Source organism: Notamacropus eugenii, chromosome 3, assembly GCF_028372415.1.
Source record: "Notamacropus eugenii isolate mMacEug1 chromosome 3, mMacEug1.pri_v2, whole genome shotgun sequence".
In the NCBI taxonomy this organism is placed as follows: domain Eukaryota; kingdom Metazoa; phylum Chordata; class Mammalia; order Diprotodontia; family Macropodidae; genus Notamacropus; species Notamacropus eugenii.
The window spans coordinates 308,994,551-309,009,045 of record NC_092874.1 but is presented as its reverse complement, the minus strand read 5'-3'; the positions used below and the strand labels follow the sequence as shown (position 1 = coordinate 309,009,045).

General features: G+C 50.3%; 1 protein-coding gene across 2 annotated transcripts in view; it reads right to left on the bottom strand.

The window, feature by feature from the left end:
- CERK (ceramide kinase) overlaps nucleotides 1-11,072 on the bottom strand; it is a 56,196-nt gene extending 45,124 nt beyond the window's left edge. The window contains exon 1 of one of the 2 annotated variants that reach the window (XM_072596565.1): nucleotides 10,700-11,072. In XM_072596565.1, coding sequence (XP_072452666.1) covers nucleotides 10,700-11,057 — 358 coding nt within the window. In that variant the 5' untranslated portion in view covers nucleotides 11,058-11,072. Of the gene's footprint in view, nucleotides 1-8,621; nucleotides 8,765-10,699 lie in introns of those variants that run through there. The other variant, XM_072596566.1, reaches the window with a different exon arrangement.
- Nucleotides 11,073-14,495: the final 3,423 nt, after the last annotated feature.

Here is a 14,495-nt window from a genome sequence, read left to right as displayed (position 1 = left end):
TGACCTCCATCTGATCCCAGGGAGATAATGTACATGCACCTTATCCCAGGAGGTGGAACAAGCCCACAGCAAGGCAGGGGCCCCAAATTCCAGCTCTCATAATACCTGGAAGGAGTAATAATATCCTGTTGTTTCTGGCTGCTTCTTGCAATTGGCCAAAGCCCTCAACTCAGCTGGGCAGGTTATCTCAAGTTTTCAAGTCTGTTCAGGGTTGACTCTGCTCTACTGTATTCTCAACAAAGCTGATGGAAATATCTGAAGTCTGAGTAACTCTGGGCTTCCCCCAGAAATCCGACAAATGGCATCATCACATTTCCTAAGGCCAGATGTTTGGGGAAGGGCCTTTGGTGAGCTGCTTCCTGAGCCCCCATTTTTAGCTCTCTTTGTTGAGTCCTCTTCTCCCCTAGAGTAGAAGCTGCTTGAAGGCCAAAACTTACTTTCTTTTTGCTTGTATGTGTATTCCTGGTGCTTAGCACAGTTCATGGCACACAGCAAATGCTTAATACAGGCCTTAACTAGTTTAGGATGAACAAGAGCTGCTGGGAGACATCTGCAAAGTGCTAAAGGAATGCTAGCTTTCAGGTGTCTGCCTTTATTGTTGCTCCTTCCTGACAACTCACCAGCACCTGATTCTCTGCCCAAGTCGGTGTCTCTGCTGACCCCCTGGCCCTGGGCACTACAAGCACCTGGAGCCCCATGGGCTCATCCTCAGCATCCTTCAGCCTGTGCATCTCTGCCTGATCCTCCCCATTCTTCTAAGGTTCTTGGTCTTGCATGCCTGCTTTCCATGAAGAACCTGCTGCCAACAACAGTACCGGAAGCCTTTTTACAAAATGATCAACAAGCCTCATGGTAAAATGGCTAGGACATCCCTTCTCCAAAATGGACACTGTTTGAAGTTATTTTAGAAAGACAACATTAAAGCTGGCAGGTTTTAATCCAGCTCCTTCATTTGCAGAGACTTAGGCACCTCACCAACTCCCGCTCACCACCCTTCTCTCCAGGCACTCTGTTCTGCGGTTAGGGCCGTCGCTCTTCTGATCAGAAGAGGTTTAAATGAAGGCAGAGTTATTATTACCCTGAGCCTGCCACCCTGGAAGAGTAGACTGATTTAGATCACCATAAGCCACCCCAAGCCTCCAGGAAATCCTCAGAATGGCCCCGCTAGACATGCAAATGAAGGATATACAAATGGATTCAATTTTCTGTAAAGTACAGTGGCCACACAACATTGGATTTATGGTTTCCAAAAGGTAAAAAATGACAAATAACTGATGTTTGTTTGGTCACAGAATTTACTGCAAAACTGACAATGAAACTCAAAGAAGTATGAATGTATCTCTAGAAACATGGCCAGCAGAAGAGAGAGGAAGCCTAGCCTATGGCACAGGCCAGTTACTCTGTGGCCTAGTACAATGCCAGAAACATGGATGTTCTTGGACAGCTTAGATGACCTCGAGGATCCCTGTCAGCCCTCAATGTGAACTCTATGATCAATGAAACCAAACATATCTATGTCACTGCCATTTATAGCTGTAAAAAAATTTTTCAGCACATACCATTAATGACCCCCTCCCCCATTGCCTCATTCAAGTATGGAGGAGATTCTAGGTTCTCAAAAATGATGCCAGCGTCAGGTTTTGGGAAAATCCGAGAAGAAAATGCCTGGAGGATGGGAGGAGGAAAGGAAGGAAATCAGCAATGGCTTCGAGAAGTGGTACTTGGGTGAAACCTTGAAAGAGAAAGATTTGGACAGAGATAAAGAAGAATCAATCAGTCCTCTAGCACTCATTTAAGCATCTACTATGTGCCAGGCTCAGTGATAAGTCCTAGCATACAAAGAAAGGCAAAAGACCATCCCTGCCCCCCCCCTTAGGAGCTCCCAGTCTTTGGGGGCAGACATCTCTTTACAAAGAAGCAATACAGACACAAGATTGGGGAAATCTGTGAAGGCACTAAGATCAGGGAGGACTGGGAAAGATCTCCTGAGAAAGCTGGCATGTGAGGCCTGAAGGCAGCTGGGACGTACAGAGGACGAGAGAGAGAGAGAGAGAGAGAGAGAGAGAGAGAGAGAGAGAGAGGAAGAGGGGGAGGGGGAAGGGGGAGAGGGGGGAGGGAGGGAGAGAGACACAGAGACATAGAGACACAGAGACATAGAGACACAGAGAGACAGAGACCGAGAGAGACACAGAGAGAGTTCGTTCCAAGTAGGAAGGGACAGCCAGAAATGATGCTCCAAGTTACAGGAGACAGAGTGAGGTGTGAGGAACCACCAGGAGACCCATGTAGCTGGATCACAGACTACCTCCAGCCTGCCAGTTAGGCTTTAGAGGCTAACCAGAGGATTTTTCATTTCATTCTGGAGTAATAAGGGGCCGTTGGAGTTTACTGAATGGGGGTGTGTGTGTGTGTGTGTGTGTGTGTGTGTGTGTGTGTGTGTGTGTGTGTGAGACATGGTCCACTTAAGAAGTGAGGGATGAGCTTGGGGAGGAAAATCCTGAGGCAACAGCAGTTGCTGCACCACGCAGGATGACCCCAAGGGACTAGGGGCTCACAGAACTCAAGAACAAGGTCTGTCTGTGACATGTCTAGGGAACGTCCACATGGAGATGTCTGAGAGGAAGCTGGAGATGAGAATGGAGGGCAGCAGAGAGGGTGGGGCAGGCCAGGTAGATCTGAGATCATCAGCACAGAGAGCAAGAGGACAGAAAAGGAAGGCACTGATTGGAGGAGCCTTTTCAAGGAGATGAGTCACAAAGAACAGAGGAGAAATAGGATGACATCAGGGATGGAAGGATCAAACAGGGGTTTGGGGGAGGAGGAGGGAGGCAAGGGCATGTCTGGAGGCAGGAGACCAGGTGCCAGTAGGCAGGGAGAGACTGAAAATGTGACAGAGGAAGATGACAAGAGGAGACGGGATGGAAGGGGATGCTCAAGCAGGTAGAGGAGTAAGAACACCTCATCATGTGAGACGAGGGTGAAGGATGAGAGGGGCAGGGGGCACCTAAGAGACAGAAGTGCGGAAGAGGAGAGAAGAGGGAGCTCACAATACACGGCCTCAAGTGTTTCTGAGGCAATGTTCTCAGCTGAGGATGGAGACAGAGGAAGCCATGGTAGGTTTGAGAGTGAGTTGATGAAGGAGGTCAGATAGGACTGCCATGCAGCGGCGAAGGCAACATCCATCTGTGGTGGACCCAGTCAGAACACTAGTGTGCTACTCTCTATCTTTGTGCAGCAGCACATGTGTAGGGAACAAAGAGTGGGAGTTGTGCCAGGCTTGGTTCCTGAGGCTTGGCTGGGCATAACTGGCAAAGTGATAAGGAGATTAATGGTTCAGGACAAGAAGATAGTGTCAAGGAGACTCACCAAAGGGCCAAGATGGAGAAAAGGGGAGAGTGTGTCACCCAGGTAACAGCCTGGGAAACAAGTGAGGGGTCAAAAGACTAGAGGTCATAGTATGGATGGCCAGGGAAGGCAGAGGGAGAAGTTGGATGCCAATAAATCATGGCTGGAGGAGGAGATTTGGGGATTCTTGAACATCTGGAGGTGGGATGTGGGACACTGTGGGTGACTGAGGCTATGACTATGCTAGTGTGTGACTGAGATGGGATGGAGGAGTAGGTAATGAGGCCTCTGGAAAGCCAAATCACTGACCCTCCCTAAGCCTCACTGTCCTTATCTATAAAATGAAGAAGTAGATCTGGCTGACCTCCACGTTCCTCTTAAATATAGTCTTATGAACTCTTTCCCATTCAAATTCTGTCCTTCTTTCAGTCTTTACCAAGACATTTCTCAACAACTTCAACCCATAATAGTGTCTATTTTCTTTTAACCTAGAGTCTTTGAATTTTTTTCATTTTTAAGGAAATTTTAATAATTGTATTTCAACATAAAATGGTATCCTTTGGATGTTATTTTATGTATCTGAAAGTATTATTTGTTGAGGAGGCCATAGGTCTCCCCAGACTAATAAAAATTGTCTTGGCACTTAATCAGATACTGTCCTATAAGGTGCTACGTGTTAGGCAGAACCCTCCTACCCCCCAGGTTGTTGAAGGACTGATGACCAAGGGAAACAGGGAAAGCTTCATGGAAGAGGTAAGAGGCAAGGATGAGCTGGGCTGCAGAGGAAGAGAGGGATCTGGAGAAGGAGCAGGGATCAGGAAAGGGAATGAGACAGGAAAGGCTCCTGTAAATGAAAGATGCCAGATGACAAACACTGAGGAAAGGAAATTCTCCTAGTCAAATTAGGGCCACAAAGTTGCTGGGGTACAAGAAGGGGAACATGGGAACAAGGGCTGGGAAGGCAGATTTGGAGGGAGGTTGTCGAAAGCCTTAAACCAGACTCACAGTACCCTTGGAGACTCAGTAATGTTTTCACCATGCCCGAGGCCAAAAGAAATCCTAAAGAGTTCCATTTATTAAATAAGTAGGCCTAAAAACTGAGCATTTCTTGTCCTAACAATTTAGTAGCCATTTAAAAAAATCCTATTTTTATTTCATTCTTAACTAACCACAATCACTAAGAGCACATGGGTGCCTGCAGGCTAGACTCAGCCATTCTCATTTCCTGTTTTACAATGGATTTCACTTAGTACTTGGTTTTGTTTTTAATCACAGTAATCCCTAAAGTCCTGCTTCACAAAGATATGACATCAGAAGTGGAAAATTCTAGAAGTTACTGCCAGGGCTGAAGTACAATTAAATAAAAATATTAAACATCAGAGAGCATCGTAATGTGGAAACTGTAAATTTCCTCCAGCCACAGGCAGACCTGGGACCCAGTGAGTGAGATCTGCTTCAGCAAACCTCAGCTATCAACATCATGCTGAGAAGCCTGGGTTTTAGTCTCAGAACAGATGTTTGCTAACTGATCCCAGAGCTCAAAGAAACCACTGAAAGCTTTGGAGCAAAGGAGTAACCTTGACACAGCCATAAGGTCTCCAGGGAAACATCATCCCCCTTGCCAGGCAAAGGTCAGTCTGAGAACTTTCAGGATTCTTTGAGGGGTGATACATGGCCGTTCCAACTCAGAAGGCTGTCAGGTGAATTCACCCACCTGATGGGACTCCCACTGAGTACCCAGGGATCCCAGAGTCTTGGCTTCCCAAACCCTTGAAGGGAAAAGGCATATCCACCTACGGCTGAGCAAGAACCAAGAGGACCTAAGGCCACTTCTTTTTAGCATCTTTTATTCCAAATATTTCCAATTTCCAGACCAGGGTGCTGAAGGCCCAAAATTTGGAGGCCACTCACTGGCTGTCAAACAGCAAACTTAACCTAAACCAAAGAATCATATTTCTAGAGAATACTCCCTTATTCAGAAATGAAAGAAATGGCCTCTTTTTCTTCTTTCTGCATACAAAGCCCCAGAGAACATGGGCGACCACCAGATATGCCTCCACAGCACACACCCGGCATGTGTGACTGGGAGCCTTCCCTAAAAGTCAGTGCAGCTCAGGGTAACTTTGTGGCTGTTCAGTTCTACAGTTACATCTGACTCTGTGTGGCCCTGTGGATCACAGCATGCCAATACAGTCCAAGAGGATTTTCTGGGCAAGGACAATGGAATGGTTTGCCATTTCCTTCTCCAGTGAATGAAGACAAAGAGGTTAAATGACTTGGCCGGTAACCCCGCTAGCAAGTGTCTGAGGCCAGATTTGAACTCGGGTCTTTCTGACCCCAGGCCCAGCAAGCATTCTAGCAGTTCCCTATAGTAATGGGGATGAGGCAGCAATTCTCTCTCACCCAGGAAGTGCCTGTCCTGAGTCTGAATTTAGCTCTTGCCTTCATTCCACAGTCTGCTCCTACCACCAAGCCCCAGCCCTAGTAGAGTGCCATGAGAGGAAGGAAAAGTCCCTATTAAGTTTCTGTAGGTGAACCAATAGAAGGAAATCATTTCCTTTTATTCTGGATGTCAGGAGACTGATGGTTCAGATAGCAGCTCTCACAAGCACAAGGCACGTCATTTCCTTGATTGGCGCATCAGCATCATCAGCCATAAAATACATGTATGGTCTGCCTCTTGGGTGTTTGTAAAACTTCATGACTTTTCTAAGCCTCTCTGGTCTCACCAGAGGACTTTCACTGGGGTGCTAAAGGGTGGCCTGGCTGGCTCACAAGGTCCTTAGGAAGAGGAATTAGTTTCGTGGCTGTGAGAGATGGACGGAAGAGTGAGGAGCCCAAGAGACCGCTGAGGAGTAATGTCCAAGCCTGACCACTGGGCCTCTGAGGACACTGTCTCCCCAAAAGACGGAGATATTTTTTTACAACAGAGAAAAGAGCTATGGCATTGATGGGGAGTGTGTTAAAGCACACACTGGCAAACTGTTAGAACTTGTTTGAAGAGAAAATGCACAAAGGCAGAAAAGGCATTCATAACAGAGTCTGAGTCATCACAAGATATAACCTGATCAAGTCATTTATATACCTGCAAAGATAAATATCCAAGAGTTCCATGGTTTAGAACTCAATTGTGGCTGAATCAGTTTGCTCAAGCTCTATCAGCCCCTCCTGGGCTGTAATTCCCACATGGCAGCAGCAGCCGCAACTCCTTGGTTCTCTCTGCAGATTCCTAGGACTGGCTTCTTCATATACGACCCCTCTGGGCCTTTGTCCTGGCTGGGCCCTATGCCTGGAGTACACCCCCAGGTCTCCAAAGTCTTCAAGCAGCGAGATGATGGAAAAGGATCCCTGATCCAGGAGAGCCTCTCGAGGCTGGGTTCCCGTCTCTCCCTTCCCACTGAGCCTGGCGCATTTATACCCTGCTGACTAGTCTGCCACATACCCTTCTTTCCCCCTTTACACTATAAGTGCCTAGGCCAGTATCCTTTTTTGATCTTTGTATCCCAAGCTCATAACATGTAATAAAGACTTTTAAAGAGATCTTTATCAAATGAGAAAGAGAAAATAAACAGAAGAAATGACTAGAGTCAGTCAAAGATATTCTGCCGGATGAGAATGAGCAAAAATTAAATAGGAGTTTGGAAGGGAATTCTCTTTGGAGGAGGTGCTCATCTAAGAGTTCCTGGAGGAAGAGACCCAGGGAGGTTCAACTCTGGGCCCCTAGCCTGGCCCGGGGTAGGTGGGCTGGAGAGCCTCCCAGGCAGAGCTGAGTCCAGGGTGGACTTCTCTTTACCAAGGCTGCAGGAATTAGAGCTGAAGGTGACCCGAGATGAAGGATTCTAATGCTCTCTAATTGATAGATGCCAAGAGGTAGGCACAGACACCCAAAGCACCCCCAGCTCCCTCAGGTCAGTGCAGGTGTGTCTGTGCTCTCAGACTTCAAGTCTTGTTGCAAATGCTATTTCTCACCAAAAGGAAGAATTCAGGACCTTACCCCTGCTACTCCCTCACTCAAGCCTCCCACCCCCAGACCACCATCTTTATATCAAGAGGCTGGCTCTTTTCCTGCTCTAAACTTTTTGAAAATAGAGAATGTGTTTTGAAGATGCCATGATCTTATCCAGAATTCCAAATAAATGGGAAATTATGGTTTAGAAAATACTACCATCATCCCTCATAGAATACATACAGAAAAGGGGGAAGCTAGGTGATGCAGTGGATAGAGCACCAGTACAGGAGTCAGGAGGACCTGAGTTCAAATCTCACCTCAGACACGTGATACTCACTAGCTGTATGACCTTGGGCAAGTCACTTAACCCCAACTGCCTCATCCTGGATCATTTCCAGTCATCCTGATGAATATCTGGTCACTGGATTCAGATGGCTCTGGAGGAGAAGTAAGGTTGGTGACCTGCACAGCCCTCCCTCACTCAAAACAAAGTCAAGAGCAAGTCATGTCATCATTTCTCTGATGGCATGGTCTTGTTTGGCAACGAAGGATGAACACACATACACACACACAAAGACATCTGTGATGAGTATCCCTAAGCACAACTCACACCTTCTCACACATATGGGATGTGACCTGCTTAGCCATCTTTTCATATGTCCTCCAGCATCACAGAGGATGGCCCTAAAGGTGAATGTTCTTTCAGAGAACGAATATGAACAGTTCAGACCAAAATGAAATCAGACTTCAGAATCCACCACATCTGGCCCAAGCACATGGGTCAAGCCAGGATTAGCAAGGCCTGAAAAACAGAGGCATTGCTCTGATGGCAATAAAGACTGGATTCTCCAAATACAAAGTGCAGACTGCTCTGAGGTTGGAAAAATGCTACCATCATGGCTTATAAAAGGAACAGGGAGAGAAATGGCAACCCAAAGACTTGTTAGGAATCCCACAGGCAGGTCGGGCCTCAGTCCTGTTCACCAGAGAGAAATCACATCTTTCCCACACTGCTGAAAAGACCCAGCTCTTAGAGCCTGCTCCACACCTTCAGCAAATGCACTGATTGACTAGCTTTCATCACAGAAGCATGCCAAACCCACTGAGCAAGGTGAGCAGAAAGGTGGCCTGAAGCCTTTGGGGCAAAGATGTAGAACCCTCTAGCAACAGCCGTGGAGTTGCCTAGACAAGCCACAGGGGAGGAGGTCAGGGCTGACATTTACAAAAAGCAGTCCTGGCAAATACTCTATCAAGTTCCATAATCAAACCCTACCCCTGTGGATTCTTCTGGGGAGTGTTTATCACCACGGGGTGGGGTAAAACTCACTTAAGTAGAAGGTTTTCATGCTCTCATTCGTGAACTCAACTCAAATCAGATGGGTGATGTTGTGTTCCCTACAGCCATCCTCCATCATGTGGTTTCCATCAGTCTCACTTGGTACTCAGATGCCTCATGACCTCAGGCCTTTCCTAGTTATGTCAAAGAACAAACGAGGCTGCTCAGAAAACACAGGAAGGAGTTAGGTGAAGAGCTTCTACCTCATTGGCTTGTGGTGGCAATGGCAGCTGGGCAAGACAAGGAGGATGGAAGCAGGGCAGAGTTCTGCTTCTGTCATAAACAGCCTCCATTCCTTCACTTGCACAGGAAATCCCTGAAAAAAGCTTCACAGGCAATGACCTGGAGTATATATGTGATTGTATCTACCTATTCATTGGCTTCTTAGCCAGGCAAAGGCTAAACAAAACACCGTAAACCAGATTCAAACACCTCATTCACACAGTAGTTCAGTCTCAAAATGCCTTACATGCATTCACCCATTTTTGTCCTAACAATCCTATGAGGTCAGTCAATAAACAGTTATTATGTGTCTACTATGGATCAGGCACCCTGCTAAGTGCTGGGGACACAAAGGCAAAAGATGATCTCTACCCTCCAGGAGCTGCCAGTCTAACTGGGAACACAACATGCAAACAGGATGTGCAAACAAGTGACACACAACCTATGGAGGAAATGATCACAGGAGAAGCAGCTGGCTGGCAGAGTGATAGAATGTCAGACCTGGAGTCTGGAAGTTCAGATCAGACACTTCCTAGCTGTGTGACCCTGGACAAGTCACTTAGCCTTGTTTGCCTCAGTTTCTCCATCTGTAAAATGAACTGGAAAAGGAAACACCAAACCACTCCAGTGTCTTTGCTGGGAAAACCCCAAATGGGATCAAGAAGAGTCAGACCCAATTGAAAGGACTGAACAACAAAAAGGAATAGAAGGAAACACTAGGATTCAGGAAAACTGGGAAAGGCTTTCTAAAAAAGGTAGGATTTTAGCTGGTACTGGGAGAAGGTCAGGGAGCAGAGATGTGGGGAGGAATGGAGACCCAGAATGTCTTGTTCAAGTAAGAGTTCAGAGGCTGGTGTCACCGGTTCAGAGTACATGGGGTGGGGGGAAGTGAAAAAGACTCAAACAGAAGGCCGGGGTGCAAGCCTGGGTGACTGGCAGTGCCCACCATTGTAAAAGAAGGGTTGGAGGGGTTGGACAAGAGGCTGTTGAGAGACCAGACGGCAGCAGGGAGGCAGGGACAGGAGTAGTTACATCCCTGGGAGCTGAGGGAGAGGAGCGGAGGGCCCCCAAGGGAATCTTGGGGGCACCCAAGGTTAAGGGCATGACCCGGAGGATACAGCAAAGGAGGCCGAGGAGCGGCAGGAAGGTGGGGAAAGAGAGGGACCCTAAGAAACCACACCCCTAACCCTCAGCTGAAAGTGAGATCGAGGGCGCTCAGGGCCCCCCGCCGGAGCTGGGGGAGGGGAGCTCAGGGCGCCCGTTTCGGCCTTTCTCAGAGGACGCCGGCCGGTGGAGCCCAGCAGAGCCCGGGCCCTGCGTCACCAAGTTCAAAGGAAGAAGCCTAGGGGCCCGGGGATGAGCGGACAGGCTCACGAGGCTCGGGCAGATGCGGGCTTTGCCCCGGATCCACCTGCGCCCACAGAGGCGCCGGGCCCGGGGTGGGGGGAGAGGTAGGAGGCGCAAGAGGTGCCCGGCCCCCCCAGGAGGTTCCTGAGGACGCCCCGCCCGCACCCAGATCGCGGCTCGGGGGAGGGGGGCGGGGCGGGAAGGTCCTGTTCGCAATCCGGAGCCGGAGCCGGCCGTGCGCTCACAGAGGTGCGGAGTGAGGCCTGGCGCCGAGGAGGTCCGGGGTCCCGGGCCGTCCCGGGGGGTGCGGGGGGGGAGGGAGACCCTCCGACTCGCTCGCCTCCTGCTCCCATCCCGACCCCCGACCCCTTGTCCCCCTCCCTTCCAGGAGGGCGGGGCGGGGGTCTGCTCTCGGGGCCGCCTTCCCCCCTGGAGGACCGGGGTCAGCGCCTGGGGGTCAGGAAGGGGGTCATCACCGGGGCCCGCGCACGCGCACTCACCGGGCCCTGGGGTCGGGGCCGCTGCCGGGCCTGGGGCGGGCTCCGAGGCGGGCCCCCAGAGCAGCAGCGCCCGCGGCCGGTCGAGGCTGAGCAGGCAGCGGCGCCGCTTGAGCCACAGCTGGGGCGGGCCTGGCTCGGCTTCCATGGTGGCCCCTGGGACCGGCCCCGCCGCGCTCGCTACGGCCCTCGGCTCCCTCTCTATCCTCTCTGCCCGGCCGGCGACGCGCGCGCGCGGCCGGCGCCGGGGCAGGGGCAGGGGGCGGGGTTCCGGGTAGCGGTCCGCTCCCTTCCCCCTGCCGTCAGGGGTCCGCCGGGGCCATGCGTCACCACGTATGCAAAGAATCCCCGCCCAACCCATGAGAGAGGGGCAGGGCAAGGCCCTCTAACCAATGAGAGTGCCAGATACTCCCGCAGGGGCGGAGCAGAGCCCAGACCAGAAGCTCTCCGAAGGAGTTGACGTGAGTGCAGGGGGAGCGGAAGCACCCAATGAGAGCGTCAGAGGGTCCCCAAGGGGCTGGACAGGGCAGACAATGAACTTTCCAAAAATACTCCGGTACGGTCGGGGCAAAGTGTACAAAGCAGGCGGGAGCGCGAGACGCCGGAGGGTTCCGAAGGGGCGGGACGGAGCCAAAACAATGACCTTTCCGGAAGGCACAACTACGTAGGCGGAAGGGCCCAATGAGAGCGCCAGGGTGACAGAAGGGGCGGGGCGGAACCGAAACTATAGACTTTCTTCAGAGATGGGCGGAGCAACCAAGAGGAAGAAGGAGGGGCCATAAGCGGCACGTTGGACACGCCCTTGGGGGCGTGGCCAGACAGTAGGAGGGGGAGAGGAGCGTGCTGGGTGATGACTGGGTTTCCATGGAGCTTCGCGGACGCTGCTTCTGACAGCGCCGTTCTGGAACACTTGTTAACCTCCTACTGTGTCCTGAGCCCGGGAGGCTCCCATTCTACAGATTTGAAGCCCGTGTCCACGCATTCAAAGACCTCGCAGACCATCCAGCTGCTGTCTTTGACACATCAGGACACTGAGGCAGGGTCCTGGCCCTGCTTCACGGACTTCCGACTAGTCCCAGGATGGTCGGAGGGCCTGCGGCCTCCTGACCTTGTGTGACCAGGCTGGTCACTCGGGTCATGGCCAAGGGCCTTGCATCCCACTGAGACTGTCAGATCTTTTCCCTACCACCTGCTCCTGGGCTGTGAAGCTCATCTGGGGTAATGAGGCCTAATCCAAGGCCCCTCCCAGCTACGAGGACTGTAGTGCCTGGAAGGGGCCTGCGAGAGTTCCACCCCTCCTGCCCCCGGCCTCTAGGAGTGACTGGTCTTCCTTCTAGGCCTCTTGACTGAGTCCAAGTTTTACAGAACAGATCCTTTTAATAAGTTTGGATTCAGTCCAAGAGTAGCACTGGAGGTGGGGGGGGTCAATCAAACAATTATCCTGCAGCCATCCTGTGCTATGTTAGGAGCCTCTCCCAAAGCAGGTGAGCCCTAGGAGGAAGGGACAGGTCATGAATGGCCCAGGGTCATGGAGCTGACCCTTCAGGTCCTGGAGATACAAAGAGGAGGAGGAGGTAGACCAGCCCCCAAGGGCTGTCCATTCTATCCGAGCACATACTAACATATACCTCAGCAGGCTTGGTGACCAACAGACACATTGCACAGCTTGGCCTTTGGGACAAAGTGAAGGACCCAGAAAGCAGCACCCCACTCTGTGGAAGGGTCTCTGGCTGGGAAGCACCGCTGGGGAATGGCCTGGCTCTGCTACTTCAGCCAAGGACTCCTAGGCCTCACTTTCCACATCTGTAAAAGGAGAATGGATGAGATGAGCCTGTGCACCCCCACACAGAGCCTGCCTTCTCCCTCGGATCCACCTTTGCCTCCAGGTGTGGTACACCTGCCTCAGATTCAGTTCAGGTGTTACTTGGCCTGGCAGAGATGTTTTTCGTCTTTAGGTTTTGTTCTTTGTTGCACAAGATGTCTTCTGGGGAGCGGGTGGGGGGAGGGAAGGGAGATGTTTGGAGAGGAAGGTGATGCAAGAATCAAAGGTATTTAAGTCAGTGAGACTGATGCTTATACATCACTTAAAGTTTGCAAAGCACTTTACAAACATCATCTTTCATCCTCACCACATCCCTACTTCACAGATTAGGAACCTGAGGCAGACAGGAGAAGTGGCTTGCTTGGGAGTGTCTGAGGATGGATTTGAACCCAGCCCTCTCACCCTGGACCACCTGGCTGCCTCAATTTAATGTTTCTTAAATACCTCCCCAAATATTGATTAAACACCTCCTGAAAATCCTCTGGGCTTGAAGACCACAGCGCAGAGACAGAGATGGAAGGAAGTTGCTACCCCTGTGATCACAGACTGCTGCTGTCCACTGATACATTCTTAGGGGCAGGAAATTTCATTTCCTTATCTGTCTAAGGAGGCGGGCGAAGGGTATTTCTAAGATCTTTATCATCCCTAACACTGTTTACATCCCTTATTCTGGGCCCAAGTCATCCACAGCTGGGACTCAGGCCTTTGAGGTCAGAAAGGACTTCAGGAAAGATGGCCACATGGCTCTCCGGGTGGTTCCCAGACCCTGTCAGGGGATCAGGAAGGACAAACCTAATTGCTCATGGTCTAAGATGCTATCTGCCCTTTTGCAACCACATATCTGTGGGAGGCTCAATTTTCCTCTGGTACTTCAACCAAAACATTATGCAACAGGCTGAATGCAAATGTAGATGTGAGAATCCAGTGGGCCTCCCTCTGTTATGCCAGATGGTAAAGAGATTCGTCACAATACCACCACCTCCCACTAAGTTTTTTTGATTAGGGAAAAGTTATTTTTCATTAAAATATGCTATTATGTTACCATATTATTTTCAATGAATATTTTTGAATTTTATTAATTTTAATTTCCAATATGATCACTATTGATAGAACCCATGTAAACAAAAGGTGTCTGGAGTCCCCAATAATTTAAGTCTGAAAACCACAGGGCTGAACATTGTGTAGATGGCAGATATGTCTGCTACCCAGCCTGAACCTCCTAGCTCCCGGTCTAGACCTTTCCCCACTTCTCTGTGTGTCTCTGTGACCTCCTCGGCCACTCCCTTGACACCATTTTGTAATTTACTCACTCCCCCCCTACCCCCTACCCCCTACCCCCATCCCAGGAGAACATAAGCTTCTGGTGAGGCCTTGGCTTTCTGGTCTTTGGAGACACTGAGCTTTGCCTGTGGGATGGATCAGACTTCCAACTGCAAGGATTGAGAGGTCATCAGGAGAGGACACACTGCCCAGAGAGACCCTGCCCTCCTCTCAACTCCTGGGGTCAGAAGGTTACCAAAAGATGTGATGTTAAGACCCGAGTGTCTCCTAGGACCCATTCTAGGCATTGGGTTTATATAATGAAATATTCCTGCTTCCGGGAGCTTACTTTGTATCCATGTGGACCTAGAGATGGCAGGAACCTTAAAGGATATTTGCTTTACAGAGGAGGAAATCAAGGGCAAGAGCGGCTCATACAGGCAGTGGTATTGGAGAGGAGGCTCACATGCATCGACCATGATGGTTGCTCCGCTCTCCCCACTCCCACCCACTTGAAAGCTTTCTCTGCTCAAAGGTCTTAGCTCTGTGCCCCTTCTTCCAGGAAGCCCCCCACACCTCAAGGAATGTCTTCTTCAATTTTCCAAGAGCCTCTTGTCTCCATCTCTCCTTTGCGCCTAACCATAACTCTGACAGACTTCTGTATGCCTGTATTAGACTTAGTGTCTCTTTCCTGCCCTGGAGCATTTTTCATTTTTA